General features: G+C 32.7%; 4 protein-coding genes across 4 annotated transcripts in view; 2 read left to right on the top strand and 2 right to left on the bottom strand.

Annotated features, from left to right (window-relative positions):
- LOC657024 (glutamate receptor ionotropic, kainate 2) overlaps positions 1 to 20951 on the top strand; it is a 318038-nt gene that overhangs the window by 163765 nt on the left and 133322 nt on the right. The window lies entirely within an intron of this gene.
- On the top strand, positions 11685 to 15106 carry Cdc23 (Cell division cycle 23). The gene is made up of 6 exons (XM_962420.5): positions 11685 to 12550; positions 13523 to 13702; positions 13751 to 13915; positions 13963 to 14209; positions 14262 to 14466; positions 14890 to 15106. Exons 1-6 carry the CDS (start codon positions 11791 to 11793, stop codon positions 15055 to 15057), a joined length of 1725 nt encoding a protein of 574 aa, XP_967513.1. The 5' UTR covers positions 11685 to 11790; the 3' UTR covers positions 15058 to 15106.
- LOC135266315 (transcription initiation factor TFIID subunit 6-like) lies at positions 12454 to 14527 on the bottom strand. Its single transcript, XM_064356795.1, has 3 exons — positions 14498 to 14527; positions 13600 to 13711; positions 12454 to 13541 (listed from the first exon to the last, which is right to left on the bottom strand). Exon 3 carries the CDS (start codon positions 13512 to 13514, stop codon positions 12564 to 12566), a length of 951 nt encoding a protein of 316 aa, XP_064212865.1. The 5' UTR covers positions 13515 to 13541; positions 13600 to 13711; positions 14498 to 14527; the 3' UTR covers positions 12454 to 12563.
- LOC103313164 (uncharacterized) lies at positions 16489 to 17697 on the bottom strand. The gene is made up of 2 exons (XM_008195692.3): positions 17305 to 17697; positions 16489 to 17258 (listed from the first exon to the last, which is right to left on the bottom strand). The coding sequence occupies exons 1-2, from the start codon at positions 17506 to 17508 to the stop codon at positions 16824 to 16826; spliced, it is 639 nt and encodes a 212-aa protein (XP_008193914.3). The 5' UTR covers positions 17509 to 17697; the 3' UTR covers positions 16489 to 16823.

The raw sequence follows: 20951 nt of genomic DNA, 5'->3' as shown, positions 1-20951 counted from the left end.
ACAAAATCAAACACTCAAACAATTTATTGCCACGTAATAATTTTCTCTTTAATTTCAATGAATGAAAGTGGCTTGCTCTAAATTTAATGCAAAGAAACATTTTTTTTTAGTTTCTTTTTTATTATTATTATTTTTTATGCTACAAACGGTAGCCAACGTGGAAGCGAAACACAGGTACGTCCATTTTATTGTTGTGTCGTATTTATTTATTTATTTATTTATTTATTTCACAAACCAATAATTCGTTAAAATTTAATTGCGATTAAAATGTTGTGTACACCGGCTCTAAATACGGTGTTGAAAAGTCATGGTTTGAGTGACTCATTTTAAATACAGTAACTAAAATAAAATCAAACACTCAAACAATTTATTGCCACGTAATAATTTTCTCTTTAATTTCAATGAATGAAAGTGGCTTGCTCTAAATTTAATGCAAAGAAACATTTTTTTTTAGTTTCTTTTTTATTATTATTATTTTTTATGCTACAAACGGTAGCCAACGTGGAAGCGAAACACAGGTACGTCCATTTTATTGTTGTGTCGTATTTATTTATTTATTTATTTATTTCACAAACCAATAATTCGTTAAAATTTAATTGCGATTAAAATGTTGTGTACACCGGCTCTAAATACGGTGTTGAAAAGTCATGGTTTGAGTGACTCATTTTAAATACAGTAACTATAAACAAAATCAAACACTCAAACAATTTATTGCCACGTAATAATTTTCTCTTTAATTTCAATGAATGAAAGTGGCTTGCTCTAAATTTAATGCAAAGAAACATTTTTTTTTGGTTTCTTTTTTATTATTATTATTATTTTTTATGCTACAAACGGTAGCCAACGTGGAAGCGAAACACAGGTACGTCCATTTTATTGTTGTGTCGTATTTATTTATTTATTTATTTATTTCACAAACCAATAATTCGTTAAAATTTAATTGCGATTAAAATGTTGTGTACACCGGCTCTAAATACGGTGTTGAAAAGTCATAGTTTGAGTGACTCATTTTAAATACAGTAACTATAAACAAAATCAAACACTCAAACAATTTATTGCCACGTAATAATTTTCTCTTTAATTTCAATGAATGAAAGTGGCTTGCTCTAAATTTAATGCAAAGAAACATTTTTTTTTGGTTTCTTTTTTATTATTATTATTTTTTATGCTACAAACGGTAGCCAACGTGGAAGCGATATGAAGGTAGGTGCATTTATTTACTGAGGTATTGAATTTGATTTGAATTTGAATTGCCACATATTGAAACGTATTGTGTATTTTTTATTTTGTTTAATATTGACAAACGTTGCTTGTTGTAACTTTCATGCAAATAAAGATTTTTATTGGTGTTGTTTTAATTTTTTAAATGTCTTGCTACAAACAGTAGCCAACGCAGAAGCCATATGAAGGTAGGTGCATTTTTTTGCGTTTTATCTTGTGATGTGTTGAATTTAATAGCTTGTGTGCCATATATTATACCGTATTGTGTATCCTTTATTCTGTATAATATTTATTAAAGATGCTTGTTGTAACTTTCCTACAAATTAATTTTTTTGTTGGTTGTGTTTTTAATTTATTTTTTAGGTTTTGCTACAAATGGTAGCAGATGCAGTACAAAAGGTAAGAGCATTTATTTAACGACAAGTGAAAAAGGTTTGATTTTTGTGTACATTTTTTTCATTTCACAAACCAATAATTCCTTTATTCCCTTCATTTTCAAATAATCATTGTTTACCTCATCCTTATATCCTTTTTTCCTGGCAAGAATGCTCTAAACCTCCACGTGGTTCTTGCTGGACAAATTAGTTATTGACTAATTTTTAATTTTTAATTAGTTATTGACTAATTTGACCAATTAGAGCAATCCTTAAATATAACATTGTTGATTGTTTTTTACAGCCGTAAAATTATGTCGCTTGTAATTTTCATGCAAATAAAGATTTTTTCATTGGTGTTGTTTTTAATTTTTTTTAATGCTACAAACGGTAGCCAACGTGGAAGCGATATGAAGGTAGGTGTATTTTATTGCTGTGTCGTATTTATTTATTTCACAAACCAATAATTTCATAAAATTTAATTGCAATTAAAATCTTTAAATGCGGTGTTGAAAAGTCATGGTTTGAGTGACTCATTTTAAATACAGTAACTATAAACAAAATCAAACACTCAAACAATTTATTGCCACGTAATAATTTTCTCTTTAATTTCAATGAATGAAAGTGGCTTGCTCTAAATTTAATGCAAAGAAACATTTTTTTTTGGTTTCTTTTTTATTATTATTATTTTTTATGCTACAAACGGTAGCCAACGTGGAAGCGAAACACAGGTACGTCCATTTTATTGTTGTGTCGTATTTATTTATTTATTTCACAAACCAATAATTCGTTAAAATTTAATTGCGATTAAAATGTTGTGTACACCGGCTCTAAATACGGTGTTGAAAAGTCATGGTTTGAGTGACTCATTTTAAATACAGTAACTAAAATAAAATCAAACACTCAAACAATTTATTGCCACGTAATAATTTTCTCTTTAATTTCAATGAATGAAAGTGGCTTGCTCTAAATTTAATGCAAAGAAACATTTTTTTTTTGGTTTCTTTTTTATTATTATTATTTTTTATGCTACAAACGGTAGCCAACGTGGAAGCGAAACACAGGTACGTCCATTTTATTGTTGTGTCGTATTTATTTATTTATTTATTTCACAAACCAATAATTCGTTAAAATTTAATTGCGATTAAAATGTTGTGTACACCGGCTCTAAATACGGTGTTGAAAAGTCATAGTTTGAGTGACTCATTTTAAATACAGTAACTATAAACAAAATCAAACACTCAAACAATTTATTGCCACGTAATAATTTTCTCTTTAATTTCAATGAATGAAAGTGGCTTGCTCTAAATTTAATGCAAAGAAACATTTTTTTTTGGTTTCTTTTTTATTATTATTATTATTTTTTATGCTACAAACGGTAGCCAACGTGGAAGCGAAACACAGGTACGTCCATTTTATTGTTGTGTCGTATTTATTTATTTATTTATTTATTTCACAAACCAATAATTCGTTAAAATTTAATTGCGATTAAAATGTTGTGTACACCGGCTCTAAATACGGTGTTGAAAAGTCATGGTTTGAGTGACTCATTTTAAATACAGTAACTATAAACAAAATCAAACACTCAAACAATTTATTGCCACGTAATAATTTTCTCTTTAATTTCAATGAATGAAAGTGGCTTGCTCTAAATTTAATGCAAAGAAACATTTTTTTTTGGTTTCTTTTTTATTATTATTATTATTTTTTATGCTACAAACGGTAGCCAACGTGGAAGCGAAACACAGGTACGTCCATTTTATTGTTGTGTCGTATTTATTTATTTATTTATTTATTTATTTCACAAACCAATAATTCGTTAAAATTTAATTGCGATTAAAATGTTGTGTACACCGGCTCTAAATACGGTGTTGAAAAGTCATAGTTTGAGTGACTCATTTTAAATACAGTAACTATAAACAAAATCAAACACTCAAACAATTTATTGCCACGTAATAATTTTCTCTTTAATTTCAATGAATGAAAGTGGCTTGCTCTAAATTTAATGCAAAGAAACATTTTTTTTAGTTTCTTTTTTATTATTATTATTTTTTATGCTACAAACGGTAGCCAACGTGGAAGCGAAACACAGGTACGTCCATTTTATTGTTGTGTCGTATTTATTTATTTATTTCACAAACCAATAATTCGTTAAAATTTAATTGCGATTAAAATGTTGTGTACACCGGCTCTAAATACGGTGTTGAAAAGTCATAGTTTGAGTGACTCATTTTAAATACAGTAACTATAAACAAAATCAAACACTCAAACAATTTATTGCCACGTAATAATTTTCTCTTTAATTTCAATGAATGAAAGTGGCTTGCTCTAAATTTAATGCAAAGAAACATTTTTTTTTGGTTTCTTTTTTATTATTATTATTATTATTTTTTATGCTACAAACGGTAGCCAACGTGGAAGCGAAACACAGGTACGTCCATTTTATTGTTGTGTCGTATTTATTTATTTATTTATTTATTTATTTCACAAACCAATAATTCGTTAAAATTTAATTGCGATTAAAATGTTGTGTACACCGGCTCTAAATACGGTGTTGAAAAGTCATAGTTTGAGTGACTCATTTTAAATACAGTAACTATAAACAAAATCAAACACTCAAACAATTTATTGCCACGTAATAATTTTCTCTTTAATTTCAATGAATGAAAGTGGCTTGCTCTAAATTTAATGCAAAGAAACATTTTTTTTTGGTTTCTTTTTTATTATTATTATTATTTTTTATGCTACAAACGGTAGCCAACGTGGAAGCGAAACACAGGTACGTCCATTTTATTGTTGTGTCGTATTTATTTATTTATTTATTTATTTCACAAACCAATAATTCGTTAAAATTTAATTGCGATTAAAATGTTGTGTACACCGGCTCTAAATACGGTGTTGAAAAGTCATGGTTTGAGTGACTCATTTTAAATACAGTAACTATAAACAAAATCAAACACTCAAACAATTTATTGCCACGTAATAATTTTCTCTTTAATTTCAATGAATGAAAGTGGCTTGCTCTAAATTTAATGCAAAGAAACATTTTTTTTTGGTTTCTTTTTTATTATTATTATTATTTTTTATGCTACAAACGGTAGCCAACGTGGAAGCGAAACACAGGTACGTCCATTTTATTGTTGTGTCGTATTTATTTATTTATTTATTTATTTATTTCACAAACCAATAATTCGTTAAAATTTAATTGCGATTAAAATGTTGTGTACACCGGCTCTAAATACGGTGTTGAAAAGTCATAGTTTGAGTGACTCATTTTAAATACAGTAACTATAAACAAAATCAAACACTCAAACAATTTATTGCCACGTAATAATTTTCTCTTTAATTTCAATGAATGAAAGTGGCTTGCTCTAAATTTAATGCAAAGAAACATTTTTTTTAGTTTCTTTTTTATTATTATTATTTTTTATGCTACAAACGGTAGCCAACGTGGAAGCGAAACACAGGTACGTCCATTTTATTGTTGTGTCGTATTTATTTATTTATTTCACAAACCAATAATTCGTTAAAATTTAATTGCGATTAAAATGTTGTGTACACCGGCTCTAAATACGGTGTTGAAAAGTCATAGTTTGAGTGACTCATTTTAAATACAGTAACTATAAACAAAATCAAACACTCAAACAATTTATTGCCACGTAATAATTTTCTCTTTAATTTCAATGAATGAAAGTGGCTTGCTCTAAATTTAATGCAAAGAAACATTTTTTTTTGGTTTCTTTTTTATTATTATTATTATTTTTTATGCTACAAACGGTAGCCAACGTGGAAGCGAAACACAGGTACGTCCATTTTATTGTTGTGTCGTATTTATTTATTTATTTATTTATTTCACAAACCAATAATTCGTTAAAATTTAATTGCGATTAAAATGTTGTGTACACCGGCTCTAAATACGGTGTTGAAAAGTCATGGTTTGAGTGACTCATTTTAAATACAGTAACTATAAACAAAATCAAACACTCAAACAATTTATTGCCACGTAATAATTTTCTCTTTAATTTCAATGAATGAAAGTGGCTTGCTCTAAATTTAATGCAAAGAAACATTTTTTTTTGGTTTCTTTTTTATTATTATTATTATTTTTTATGCTACAAACGGTAGCCAACGTGGAAGCGAAACACAGGTACGTCCATTTTATTGTTGTGTCGTATTTATTTATTTATTTATTTCACAAACCAATAATTCGTTAAAATTTAATTGCGATTAAAATGTTGTGTACACCGGCTCTAAATACGGTGTTGAAAAGTCATGGTTTGAGTGACTCATTTTAAATACAGTAACTATAAACAAAATCAAACACTCAAACAATTTATTGCCACGTAATAACTTTCTCTTTAATTTCAATGAATGAAAGTGCCTTGCTCTAAATTTAATGCAAAGAAACATTTTTTTTTGGTTTCTTTTTTATTATTATTATTTTTTATGCTACAAACGGTAGCCAACGTGGAAGCGAAACACAGGTACGTCCATTTTATTGTTGTGTCGTATTTATTTATTTATTTCACAAACCAATAATTCGTTAAAATTTAATTGCGATTAAAATGTTGTGTACACCGGCTCTAAATACGGTGTTGAAAAGTCATAGTTTGAGTGACTCATTTTAAATACAGTAACTATAAACAAAATCAAACACTCAAACAATTTATTGCCACGTAATAATTTTCTCTTTAATTTCAATGAATGAAAGTGGCTTGCTCTAAATTTAATGCAAAGAAACATTTTTTTTAGTTTCTTTTTTATTATTATTATTTTTTATGCTACAAACGGTAGCCAACGTGGAAGCGAAACACAGGTACGTCCATTTTATTGTTGTGTCGTATTTATTTATTTATTTCACAAACCAATAATTCGTTAAAATTTAATTGCGATTAAAATGTTGTGTACACCGGCTCTAAATACGGTGTTGAAAAGTCATGGTTTGAGTGACTCATTTTAAATACAGTAACTATAAACAAAATCAAACACTCAAACAATTTATTGCCACGTAATAATTTTCTCTTTAATTTCAATGAATGAAAGTGGCTTGCTCTAAATTTAATGCAAAGAAACATTTTTTTTTGGTTTCTTTTTTATTATTATTATTTTTTATGCTACAAACGGTAGCCAACGTGGAAGCGAAACACAGGTACGTCCATTTTATTGTTGTGTCGTATTTATTTATTTATTTATTTCACAAACCAATAATTCGTTAAAATTTAATTGCGATTAAAATGTTGTGTACACCGGCTCTAAATACGGTGTTGAAAAGTCATGGTTTGAGTGACTCATTTTAAATACAGTAACTAAAATAAAATCAAACACTCAAACAATTTATTGCCACGTAATAATTTTCTCTTTAATTTCAATGAATGAAAGTGGCTTGCTCTAAATTTAATGCAAAGAAACATTTTTTTTTGGTTTCTTTTTTATTATTATTATTTTTTATGCTACAAACGGTAGCCAACGTGGAAGCGATATGAAGGTAGGTGCATTTATTTACTGAGGTATTGAATTTGATTTGAATTTGAATTGCCACATATTGAAACGTATTGTGTATTTTTTATTTTGTTTAATATTGACAAACGTTGCTTGTTGTAACTTTCATGCAAATAAAGATTTTTATTGGTGTTGTTTTAATTTTTTAAATGTCTTGCTACAAACAGTAGCCAACGCAGAAGCCATATGAAGGTAGGTGCATTTTTTTGCGTTTTATCTTGTGATGTGTTGAATTTAATAGCTTGTGTGCCATATATTATACCGTATTGTGTATCCTTTATTCTGTATAATATTTATTAAAGATGCTTGTTGTAACTTTCCTACAAATTAATTTTTTTGTTGGTTGTGTTTTTAATTTATTTTTTAGGTTTTGCTACAAATGGTAGCAGATGCAGTACAAAAGGTAAGAGCATTTATTTAACGACAAGTGAAAAAGGTTTGATTTTTGTGTACATTTTTTTCATTTCACAAACCAATAATTCCTTTATTCCCTTCATTTTCAAATAATCATTGTTTACCTCATCCTTATATCCTTTTTTCCTGGCAAGAATGCTCTAAACCTCCACGTGGTTCTTGCTGGACAAATTAGTTATTGACTAATTTTTAATTTTTAATTAGTTATTGACTAATTTGACCAATTAGAGCAATCCTTAAATATAACATTGTTGATTGTTTTTTACAGCCGTAAAATTATGTCGCTTGTAATTTTCATGCAAATAAAGATTTTTTCATTGGTGTTGTTTTTAATTTTTTTTAATGCTACAAACGGTAGCCAACGTGGAAGCGATATGAAGGTAGGTGTATTTTATTGCTGTGTCGTATTTATTTATTTCACAAACCAATAATTTCATAAAATTTAATTGCAATTAAAATCTTTAAATGCGGTGTTGAAAAGTCATGGTTTGAGTGACTCATTTTAAATACAGTAACTATAAACAAAATCAAACACTCAAACAATTTATTGCCACGTAATAATTTTCTCTTTAATTTCAATGAATGAAAGTGGCTTGCTCTAAATTTAATGCAAAGAAACATTTTTTTTTAGTTTCTTTTTTATTATTATTATTTTTTATGCTACAAACGGTAGCCAACGTGGAAGCGAAACACAGGTACGTCCATTTTATTGTTGTGTCGTATTTATTTATTTATTTCACAAACCAATAATTCGTTAAAATTTAATTGCGATTAAAATGTTGTGTACACCGGCTCTAAATACGGTGTTGAAAAGTCATAGTTTGAGTGACTCATTTTAAATACAGTAACTATAAACAAAATCAAACACTCAAACAATTTATTGCCACGTAATAATTTTCTCTTTAATTTCAATGAATGAAAGTGGCTTGCTCTAAATTTAATGCAAAGAAACATTTTTTTTTGGTTTCTTTTTTATTATTATTATTATTTTTTATGCTACAAACGGTAGCCAACGTGGAAGCGAAACACAGGTACGTCCATTTTATTGTTGTGTCGTATTTATTTATTTATTTCACAAACCAATAATTCGTTAAAATTTAATTGCGATTAAAATGTTGTGTACACCGGCTCTAAATACGGTGTTGAAAAGTCATAGTTTGAGTGACTCATTTTAAATACAGTAACTATAAACAAAATCAAACACTCAAACAATTTATTGCCACGTAATAATTTTCTCTTTAATTTCAATGAATGAAAGTGGCTTGCTCTAAATTTAATGCAAAGAAACATTTTTTTTTGGTTTCTTTTTTATTATTATTATTATTTTTTATGCTACAAACGGTAGCCAACGTGGAAGCGAAACACAGGTACGTCCATTTTATTGTTGTGTCGTATTTATTTATTTATTTCACAAACCAATAATTCGTTAAAATTTAATTGCGATTAAAATGTTGTGTACACCGGCTCTAAATACGGTGTTGAAAAGTCATAGTTTGAGTGACTCATTTTAAATACAGTAACTATAAACAAAATCAAACACTCAAACAATTTATTGCCACGTAATAATTTTCTCTTTAATTTCAATGAATGAAAGTGGCTTGCTCTAAATTTAATGCAAAGAAACATTTTTTTTTTGGTTTCATTTTTATTATTATTATTTTATGCTACAAACGGTAGCCAACGTGGAAGCGAAACACAGGTACGTCCATTTTATTGTTGTGTCGTATTTATTTATTTATTTCACAAACCAATAATTCGTTAAAATTTAATTGCGATTAAAATGTTGTGTACACCGGCTCTAAATACGGTGTTGAAAAGTCATAGTTTGAGTGACTCATTTTAAATACAGTAACTATAAACAAAATCAAACACTCAAACAATTTATTGCCACGTAATAATTTTCTCTTTAATTTCAATGAATGAAAGTGGCTTGCTCTAAATTTAATGCAAAGAAACATTTTTTTTTTGGTTTCATTTTTATTATTATTATTTTATGCTACAAACGGTAGCCAACGTGGAAGCGAAACACAGGTACGTCCATTTTATTGTTGTGTCGTATTTATTTATTTATTTCACAAACCAATAATTCGTTAAAATTTAATTGCGATTAAAATGTTGTGTACACCGGCTCTAAATACGGTGTTGAAAAGTCATAGTTTGAGTGACTCATTTTAAATACAGTAACTATAAACAAAATCAAACACTCAAACAATTTATTGCCACGTAATAATTTTCTCTTTAATTTCAATGAATGAAAGTGGCTTGCTCTAAATTTAATGCAAAGAAACATTTTTTTTTGGTTTCTTTTTTATTATTATTATTTTTTATGCTACAAACGGTAGCCAACGTGGAAGCGAAACACAGGTACGTCCATTTTATTGTTGTGTCGTATTTATTTATTTATTTCACAAACCAATAATTCGTTAAAATTTAATTGCGATTAAAATGTTGTGTACACCGGCTCTAAATACGGTGTTGAAAAGTCATAGTTTGAGTGACTCATTTTAAATACAGTAACTAAAATAAAATCAAACACTCAAACAATTTATTGCCACGTAATAATTTTCTCTTTAATTTCAATGAATGAAAGTGGCTTGCTCTAAATTTAATGCAAAGAAACATTTTTTTTTTGGTTTCTTTTTTATTATTATTATTTTTTATGCTACAAACGGTAGCCAACGTGGAAGCGAAACACAGGTACGTCCATTTTATTGTTGTGTCGTATTTATTTATTTATTTCACAAACCAATAATTCGTTAAAATTTAATTGCGATTAAAATGTTGTGTACACCGGCTCTAAATACGGTGTTGAAAAGTCATAGTTTGAGTGACTCATTTTAAATACAGTAACTATAAACAAAATCAAACACTCAAACAATTTATTGCCACGTAATAATTTTCTCTTTAATTTCAATGAATGAAAGTGGCTTGCTCTAAATTTAATGCAAAGAAACATTTTTTTTGGTTTCTTTTTTATTATTATTATTTTTTATGCTACAAACGGTAGCCAACGTGGAAGCGAAACACAGGTACGTCCATTTTATTGTTGTGTCGTATTTATTTATTTATTTCACAAACCAATAATTCGTTAAAATTTAATTGCGATTAAAATGTTGTGTACACCGGCTCTAAATACGGTGTTGAAAAGTCATAGTTTGAGTGACTCATTTTGAATACAGTAACTAAAATAAAATCAAACACTCAAACAATTTATTGCCACGTAATAATTTTGCCTTTAATTTCAATGAATGAAAGTGGCTTGCTCAAAATTTAATGCAAATAAACATTTATTTTTGGTTTCATTTTTATTATTTTTTTTTAATGCTACAAACGGTAGCCAACGTGGAAGCGATATGAAGGTAGGTGCATTTATTTACTGAGGTATTGAATTTGATTTGAATTAAATTAAATTCTTTATTTTGTGTAATATTGATAAAAGTCGCTTGTTGTAACTTTTATGCAAATAAAGATTTTTTACTGGTTTTGTTTCTAATTTATTTTTAATGCCTTGCTACAAACAGTAGTCAACGCAGAAGCTATTGTATAATATTTGTGTTGTATTTTTTTTATTTCAGAACCCAATAATTCCTTTATTCCCTTTGATTTTCCAATAATCATTGTTTACCTCATCCTTATTTCCTTTTTTCCTGGCAAGAATGCTCTAAACCTCCACGTGGTTCTTGCTGGACAAATTTGTTATTAATGCGACTAATTAGAGCAATCCTTAAATACGAATTTTTTAACGCAGTTTGCAAAATCGAGAAATTTTATAAAAATTAAAAAAATTCGTTAAGGTCCCAAGGCGTGTTTGTCCGAACATGATTTTGTTACAGTCGAAGACCCTATCAAAGGGCTTAATTTCCTGCAAAAATAAAGGAAATTGCAGTGTATAAAGGGGGTGAAAAAAAATCAGTTTGCATTGCTTGAATATGAGAATAAAAAATGAAGAAATTAAATGAATGGTCAGGAGATGTTCCACAAATGTGATATGCAAAACAGCGCAACAGCTTATTGATATTTTTATAATGATTTACGATTATTTTGATAATTTTCCTGGAGTGAACTTGGCTGTAGAAAACGGAATGGTGGGAAAATGGTGCTAGCTCCATGCGCGCAGCAATTGTCTGGTCGACTGTAATGTTTATCATTTTTGGTGCTAACTTCACCGATATTAGTACGCATGCGCATTGTGAATCGAAGTCAAGCGGATCTAACTGACCTAACCTCACCTAACCTCGAAAATTTGAATTTTTAATTTGTGTAAAGTGTTTTTTCGCGATAGATGGATGAAATCAAGCTAGATTTGCCCCAAATCAAGCAAGACTTGCTGCACGGGATTGTTGCATGCTCACAACGGGGTCTAAATCACAGTGCAAAGTGGTTATCCGAACTTCACTACTCCCTAGCGTACATAAAATCCACTCCCGAGGAAAATGTTCAGTTTAAAGATGATTGCGAGGGCGAATTGGAAGCATATTTCATGGCGAAGAGCTACTTTGACTTGAAAGAGTACGACCGGTGTGCCCATTTCCTGAAAAAGTGCACCAAACCCAAGACACGTTTTTTGTACCTCTACGCCCGGTATTTCTCAATTCAGAAGAAAAAATTAGACAGTATGACCGACACGAATTGTCCACCCGATCCCTCGGAAAACGGCGACTTGACCGAATTATGTCGGGAATTAAAAAGCGACTATTACGAGAATAAATTGGACGGGTTCTGCTTGTACTTGTACGGGATTATTCTGAAGCAACTGGACATGATTTCGTTGGCAATCACCGTTTTTGTCAAGTCGGTGAATCTGGAGCCCCTCTTGTGGTGCTCTTGGTACGAACTCGGTAAAATAATTCCCGACAAAAGCAAGATTTTCTCAGTCCAGCTTCCCGACCACTGGATGAAACACTTCTTCCTGGCACACGCATACCTCGAGCAACTGAACAACGACGAAGCTTTACAAATTTATTTCGAACTGTACTCACAAGGGCTCAAAAACAGCACCTATCTAATGGCCCAGATCGCAATCGGCCACCACAACCGGCGAGGTAATAATAACAATTATCGACAAAGGAGGTAAACATTGAAATGGTTCTTTCGCTCGGCTTCGATTTTCTCCAAATGCTTGACATGGTTGTACAACGTGTACCCCAAATAGCCAAACTCCTTAACGTAAGACACTCCCCCGTCATTCACGTTTTTGCATTGGAGCAAAACGGGCCCCACAACCGCCAGAACCAAGTCAGTGATTCGCTTGATTTGCTTCGTCTCGTGACTGGGGTCCCCCAAGTAAACCGTTTTTTCCAAAACCATGCAAACGCGACGGCTCAAAACCGGGATAAGGGGCACAAGGCAAGTCCTGACTGTCTCCTCCCCGAAACAACTCAGGCCTTTGAGGCCCCCATACACCGTAGTGAGGGGCTTCCGGGGGTCTTGCACCGCCCGCAAGTAAACCTTAATCACGCGCGTTTTCATCTGGTTGATGCTGTTACTGTGCGTGCAACAAATAGTTGCCACAACTTGCGCCGAAAAGTCCCTCAAAGTCCAGTGGTTGTCATAGCTGTATTTGCTAATTTTCCGCGAAACGACACAGGAAATGACGGCCGGGAGCAGCAAATGGAGGTGCTCCTTAATGTTAACGTGGGGGTTGGCCATCAGGCTTTTGACCACTCGCACCGAATAAATCAAAAGAGACAAGTCGGGGAAGGCGATATTCACACAAATCGCATCATTTATAAACTGGCTAAGATAAGGGGCTAGAAATTTGACGTGGAAGTCGCGCGCTAAAGTTTGCAAGGTTTCGTTGCGGACGTGCTCGTTGAACCCGAAAGCCCCCTCTGTCAATTTAACGAAAAAAACCTGCTCTTCGGCGGATAGGGGGTGGGGGTCAGGGTGCAGTTTGAGTAAAATTGGGTCAGGTTTTGGCTGGAATTTCTTGGCCGGGGGTTGGGGTACAGCAGGCGGGTTTTTTTGTTCCTGGTACAGTTCCAGGTCTTTTAAATATTCCGACATTGTTGCAGAACTATTCCACGCGATTGACTTGTTTAAGGAGATTTTAAGTGTGGATCCTTACAGACTAGATAATTTGGATACTTACTCGAATCTTTTGTACGTGCAAGAAATGAAGACTGAGTTGGCCGATTTGGCGCACAAGGTGGTGCTGATTGACAAGTACAGGGTGGAGACGTGTTGCGTGATTGGTACAAATCCTGTAAAAAAATTTTAGTGTAGTTACGATTTTTTTACAGGGAATTACTACAGTCTGAGGTCAGATCATGCCAAGGCTGTACTGTACTTTCGCAGGGCTTTGAAGCTCAATCCCCAGTTTTTGTCAGCGTGGACGCTAATGGGGCACGAGTACATGGAAATGAAAAACACAAATGCGGCGATTCAGAGCTACAGACACGCAATTGGTGATTTCTTACACCTCAATTTAAATTTTTAAAACATTTAATTACAGAAATTAATAATCGGGATTACCGGGCTTGGTACGGCCTCGGCCAAACCTACGAGATCCTCAAAATGTACTTCTATTGCCTCTACTATTACAAGCAAGCCCAACAATTAAAACCCAACGACAGTCGCATGATTATCGCCCTTGGCGAGACCTACGAAAAGTTAGAAAAGACCGAAAATGCCCTCAAGTGTTACTACAAGGCGTGCAAAGTTGGGGACATTGAAGGCCAAGCTTTGATCAAACTCGCAAAGTAACAGTTGTAGGAAATTAATTATTAATAAATCGCAAATTGCTAATTTAAGGCTTTACGATAAATTAAAAGACGAAGATAACGCCGCTGCCGCGTTTACAGAGTTTTGCTTGCGTGACGATGAGAACAAGGGACGGTTCAATGAAGACCAAACTGAGTTCTACAGCGCTCTCCAATATCTAGCGAATTATTTTTTAAAGAGGGGAGATTTGGACCAAGCAAAGATTTACGCCAACAAGTGCCTGGAGAATGAGAAGGTTTTTAACGTTTTTCTTACCTTTTTCTTACCTTTTTAGCGGTTTTTGCAATGAAATTGAAATTTTCTGAACGCGGCGAAGTGTCAAGTATCGCCACACTGGCGTACGAAAAAACAAAAATCCCTGTCATTTTAACCCTTCTATTCTGAATTTTCCGAATTTTAATGTTTTGCTGACCTTCTTCTAGTTAGGAAACGTTGTTTTGTAGCATATTTTATGAAAATCCATGACACTCATGTTTGTATTTTTATGTTAAACCTGCATATTTTACTAAATGGTGTCGGTATAGGGATTTTTGTGTTTGTTGGCGCCATTGTAACACGTGGCGCCGAATTTTGAAGATCGCTATCACAATTATCGTAAAGATTTCACAAAACTCTTTATTTATGGGGGCGCCTGTAATTCACCTATTTAATTTTTCAGGCGAAAGAAGTTGCGAAGGCCTTGTTGAAAGAAATCGCTGTAAAAAGACTACTAACCGAAAGCTTGGGTTCAGACACTGTTCCAATGGATGGAACCTGTAGTAATATTTTGCCCCCGGACGACGATGGAGGCTCTGATATGGACATTACTAATACGTCCACCAAATAATATATTGTGTACAGATTAACTATCAATAAAAATACCATTTCTCATAAAACGACTTTTATTTACAACCTGTACAACTTTGCGTAATAAAATAAAAGGCATAAGCAGTCAAAAAAATTAAAATTGCGTAACCCCCTCGAAGGAATTTGTGTTCTTCAACTCCGCTTGTTCAAATCTGGCAATAAGTCCGTTAACGAAAGCGTCAAAGCGTTCCAAATTTGGGTTGTTTGGAATTAAATGTCCACTGATGATTTCTTTGAATTCTCGTCTAGTGCCACGAATGCGAATTTTTCTCCAATTGGGTGAAGAGTGCAGATTTATCACGAATTTGTGATACCTGCTGTAACATTCACAAGACGATGAAACTGTGATCCTTTCCTCCTCGGGGACTGGAGACGAAGTTCTCGGGAACGACATGGTGGTGAAAATTCTATAACAATTAAAAAAGATATGAGTTACAATGCAAAAAAACCGGGACGTTGTACTTACATTGTTGTTAATTTGACAATAAAGTGAAAGTGAAGTTAAGAGTTGTTTTATTTACCCCTTGTCCCATCCCTACCCTTGCCGGGGGTTGGATTATTAAGTGAAAGTTGGGACACACAACAGGGGGTAGTTACTGAGAGGGCAGAATTTCTTATCTTTTGAATAATTTTCCATAGAAATTTTTGATACTATTTCACTTATGAAACAGTAAAAATAAGTTTTGGGATAATCTAGCTTAAAATTCTCGGTCATAATCCCATCAAAAGGCACCTCATTATTTTAACCGTTTTCAACATTTGTGGCAAAATTTCTGTAATCCGTAATAAACAAAAAAAATCTTCGGAAAAATCCATTTAAAATATAGACAGACACAAGCAAAAGCTTGGCACAAGCAAAACAAATTCACGAATGAATTTTTCTCCAATTTATCGTTTTTTAAGTTTCTTTTGGGGAAAGCATTTTATTTGAATCAGAATAAATAAAACTCGAAAAAACATAATAAACATTTTATTATTGCAACAATTACAAACAATTATACAGTCAATGCGTGTTTGGTGTTGCAAAAGATACTCCAACAACAAAGTTTCGTCTCGAATTGAAGCAGTCATACAATGACTGGAGATTTCCTGCGATAACTCCTCGAAGGGCTCTTCTGTTTCCTCCTCGAATTTTCATAACTTTGTCCAGGTTTTTGGGATTTTGGTGATTCTCCACAAAAGTTTTGTACTCGTCACAGTCAGGGTCACAATTCGAAAATTGTGTGGAGGTTCTGATTGGGGAAGAACTTCTCTGGAGGGCCATTTTGGCTGACTTGCGATAAATGAACTCTTGGAGTTAGGGAGGCAATTTATCAACTTTCTTTTCTGGAATAGGGAGGGGGTTGTTTTTCTGGAGAGAAAGTTGAAGAAACCTTAAAATTTCGGGTCGAGGGTCGGAAAAGACGAGTAATCACAGTTAAATATTTATTTTACGAATAAATATTGAAGCCCTGATATCGCTAATGACGTCTCAACTTTTTCAAACAATGGTCATTATGCACAATCAGTGAACAATCTCTTTAAAATTAGACATTTCATGGCAATGTTATGTTTAAAGCGATAAAATCTCGCGTTTTTTCTCCGACATAATTAAATTAAACCATGTGCAAATACGGATGAAGATGTAAAGATAAATCGAATTTATTTAAGTCGAATTACACGTTTTATGTAAATTTGGGCGCACATTAAGATCGCAGATACGGAATTTTTTCACAAACACAATTAAAACGAAATTAATTTCTATGGTCAATCCTCGAGTGAATCATCGTCAAGAGCCTGGGTTTTGTTGAGAAAGCTCTTGATTTTCTGGCACTCGCACGTCATAGGGCACGCATAGTCGCACTTTTTCCGCGCCAAAATCTTGAAACACTTCCTGAAAAACGTTTTCAGTTTCCGGTGAAACGTCGCGATTCTCCTCGAATTGTTGAAGTCGACCAAATGCCCGGAAATGAAGTCAAACGGGACGTTTTTCATTCCCCGCACTCTCACCTTCTTGGGCGGATTTTCAAGGACATGTCTGAAGATTTCGTACGAGTCGAAGCAGTCCTTGTTGTCCACCAGGAAGTACTTGTCGGGATCGGGGGTCGAGGTCCTGGGGAGGAATTTCTCAAGCCCGGAGGCGGAAGAAAAGCCGTCGTTATACGACGTCGAGATGATCGTAATCCTCGAATACGATCTCAACTAGAAAGAGGAATAAAATTCGGTTAAAAAGCGACTTTTTGCTCACCAGTTGTATCTTTTGTGTGTCCATGTTGGAAGTGACTTGGGCTCTTGTCGCTTGTATTTGAGCGCTTGTGGGGGTCAAAGGTAGAGATAAGGTGTTCAAACAAGAGAGGTTAATTACATGCCCTGCACATTTTTCTATGGAAAGGGAAAAAAGTCTTCGTGGCGCCACTAGGGCTCTCGGGTCAGCATGTGGCTGCTGTGTCATTCGGAGGCAATTAGAGGCCGATGAAGTCTTCAAACTGTTAAATTGGGACTTGTTTTACAAAAATGTTTGTTTGTGACGGAAGGATTAATGGTTTAATCCGCTTAATATGGTTACACCTGTCCGATAAATGCGGGATTACGAATTTTTGGTTTTAATTGACTTAATTTAATTTATGGATAGGGTGAGGGATTAGGCCGGAATTCTTGGGCGATTGCGATCGCACTGGCCGGTTTGGCGAGGGGAATTTTTAATTAATTTTTATTTACCTTTACAAGGGTTATTGTGGAAAGTAATTTCAGCTTGTTTGGTAAGGATTAGAAAGTATGGAGTTAAAGCCAGGAAATCATCATAATTAAACAAATGAGATAACTATGGGAAGCGCTGTAAGAAGATTTAATAACTGTATAGAATTTTTTTCAAGAATTACGCTTTTTCTAGCAATTTATTTCGTGTGGTGGAGTTTATTAGGTACATCAGCTCAAGTTTAGTTATGTTTTTTTCCAAGACAATTGATGTGGCGCTTATTTTTTATAAAACTAGATTATTTCTAAGAGCATGTTTTAAAAAAAATCTTTACATAAACGGTTTATTATATAATTACAATTTCAAAATTATTTTTATACAGTTGTGACCAATTCAGGTAGAGCCTCTGCATACATTTTCTGTTATATTGATCAGATACCAGATGGTATGTATGTATTATATAAATGTGTATTTTTCGTTAATAAATTATTACTTTTACCTTGAACTTATGGCCCAAATGACTATTAGAAAAAAAAAACAAAATAAAAAAGTCATCAAGATTATAGAAGGTGGGTGCCCAATTATTCTTATGTTTTTTATTAATCGTTGAATTACTTGGAAATTTTTTTTTCTCATTTTCCTTGTCTTTTTTGGAAATCTTACTATTTTAAGAAACCATCACGTTTAAGATTAGTTTTTTTTCTTATTTTCGTCAAAACTAAGAAAGTCGTTTCGTAAAATTCTAATCTATATAATTATTATTTTGAGATACAGTGCGTTCAAAAAGTCTTTAGATCAACTAGTGCTGTGGAATTTAGATTGACAGATTTTTATTGTCTTTGCTAGATTATAGTTTTATTCTATTGAAGTGTCAAACGCGCTACTTTCACATTTTCGTATGTAGTAATCCTAAGAAATTAACATACGTTCAAAATTTCACAGCAAGAGTTGATCTAAAGACTTTTTGAACGTATTGTATTTGTGAGGACATTTAGAAAAATATTAATGAAATGGAACAGAAATATCTAATATCAGAATCAGTACTGAAAATATTTAGGCTTTTATTTTTAATTTTACTTAGATGTTTTGTCGATAGCTAAGTATGCCTATACAGGGTGTCCTCGGGGTGTGTAATCGGTCTATAAATTTTTTGCTACTTAAAATATTGCTATGCTGTTTTTATTCTACAATAGATCGACTTAAAGTACACAAACTAAAAATATTTTGATTACTCAGGGTGTTGTATACAGAGTGGTGAAGGAAAGTTTATTATTTTTTTAATGGCACATTTTATATATTTTTACATAATTAGATTCTACACAAAAAAATAATGTAACTTTGTATAAATTATTTCAAGTCTATCTTTTTTCGTTTCGGAATTATTCAACTTTTTGTTATAAAAAAGACCAATTTTTGAATAATCACTACGAAGTCGCTAATGAACATTTTCCGACGAATTTGCCACAGAAAAACTCAGAATACCTTGCAGTTTTAGCAAATAGTCGACTTTTACGTGAAACACGTAGATAATGTACAGAGTGTGCCAAAACACAAAAAGTTAAATAACTCATTTTTTTTTCAAATGGAACACCATGAATTTTTTAGACGTATCGATAGTATTTTGCATAAGCTTTCTAATGGTATAGGGTTTGCATAGGCGGCTTTGCTGTGATTTTTCAAAAATTGTTTTTTTTATAACGAAAAGTTGAATAACTCTGAAGCGAAGAGAGATAGTTCCATAAGCAAAAATATCTAGGGTGTTCTATTTAAAAAATATAACTGGTTTACCAGCACGTATACAACACTCTGTGTATGATAAAATTATTTTTCGTTTGTTGACTTTAATCGATCTATCGGATAATTAGAACGCCATGGCAATATTTCAAGTATAAAAAAAGTTATAGACCGATTATGCACTCTTGAGTCACCCCGTATTTTCATAAGAAGAGGGGGATTTTTTTACTAAAATTTCGAACATTTGCGCATTTTTTTAGAGTCGTGTGTAGTTTGGTTATCTATTCATCTTAACTTTGGTATTTTTGCATTAAAATTTGAGGTACAGCGCGTCTGTAATTATTTTTTTCTGCGCCAGCGTGCGAGAGTGACAGGTGTTAAATATTGCGGTTTCTATCTGGTAGTAAATTTCGCGAAGCCGTAATCGAGGCTAATGTCGAAATTACGCGTCAATTACACGTCCGTGTAATGAATTCGCCGGCTCCGAATGGTCATTGTGTGATTTTTCGAGCATTAGACACGTAGTTTTTGATTGTTTCGTGCGAATTAAGGTACGCGTAATGTGCTATACCGTACGAACTTCCCTGAAAAAAAGGAATTTTCGCCATTAAAAGCGTCCCGTAAAACACACCATATCGTCTTAAACGACGTCCATTAAAGCAATTTAAGGTCAATTACGGCCGTGCTGAGGCATCAACATCTCTATCTCATCGAACGGCAGCCTGGAAAAAAGTGCGCTCATTCGAAAAACCGCCGCGTTCTGGCTTAAACGTAATTGAACAAAATTTCATATCGCTAATGAGAAAAACTAACCGACGTCGCAATTTCGAAAAAATCGCTAAACATTACATTGTGCCACCTTAAAAACTCGACTGGAACAATTTGCGGTAATAGCATAATGGCAGTTGCAAGAACTGTATAATGAATATTGGCATTGCAATTATGAAAATAGGCCCAATTTTGCCGTGTTTTTGCAGTTTGGTAATATTCATTTAGGAGATTTTAATGAGCACTTTACCATCTTCTACACCGTACCCGGTCATTTGGCTAATTGGACACAACTACCGCCATTCGAATTTCCCGCGCCGACACGTCCGACTTAATCGGTAATGCAGGAACGTGCAATTTGAATATTTTAATTAAGATAGCAAAGTTTTTCGCTCTGCGGCGTAAATGGATCGTAGCTAAAAGTGTGTAAACTGGTAATCATCCATAATGATTCTCATAATACGAGAATCACTGTCAAACCCAGCCGGCAGCTACAATGCAATTTCCAATCATAATTACCAAATTGTACCTTCTGCCACCATCTCAGCCAAGCGGTTGACACCAGTTCATGCCAATTTGCCGCTCCCTTCTACTAGCGGACGCTAGTATTTGTAATTAGATACATAATTACAATTGCTACTAATCGAAAATAATTGACTTTTTATTGTAATTCGACTGTCAGGCTCCTTGAGGCGTAT

The sequence above is a fragment of the Tribolium castaneum genome, chromosome 5 (genome assembly GCF_031307605.1).
Source record: "Tribolium castaneum strain GA2 chromosome 5, icTriCast1.1, whole genome shotgun sequence".
Taxonomy (NCBI): domain Eukaryota; kingdom Metazoa; phylum Arthropoda; class Insecta; order Coleoptera; family Tenebrionidae; genus Tribolium; species Tribolium castaneum.
This window is presented reverse-complemented; position numbering and strand designations above follow the sequence as displayed.

Bases quoted from the DNA above. Each gene is read 5' to 3' on its own strand.
- Cdc23 (XM_962420.5), top strand. From the start codon at position 11,791: ATGGATGAAATCAAGCTAGATTTGCCCCAAATCAAGCAAGACTTGCTG. The intron at 13,703-13,750 runs GTACAAATCCTG...ATTTTTTTACAG, and splicing joins GGAGACGTGTTGCGTGATTG to GGAATTACTACAGTCTGAGG. The intron at 14,467-14,889 runs GTTTTTAACGTT...TTAATTTTTCAG, and splicing joins AGTGCCTGGAGAATGAGAAG to GCGAAAGAAGTTGCGAAGGC.
- LOC135266315 (XM_064356795.1), bottom strand. From the start codon at position 13,514: ATGTCGGAATATTTAAAAGACCTGGAACTGTACCAGGAACAAAAAAAC.
- LOC103313164 (XM_008195692.3), bottom strand. From the start codon at position 17,508: ATGACACAGCAGCCACATGCTGACCCGAGAGCCCTAGTGGCGCCACGA. The intron at 17,259-17,304 runs GTGAGCAAAAAG...TCCTCTTTCTAG, and splicing joins ACACACAAAAGATACAACTG to TTGAGATCGTATTCGAGGAT.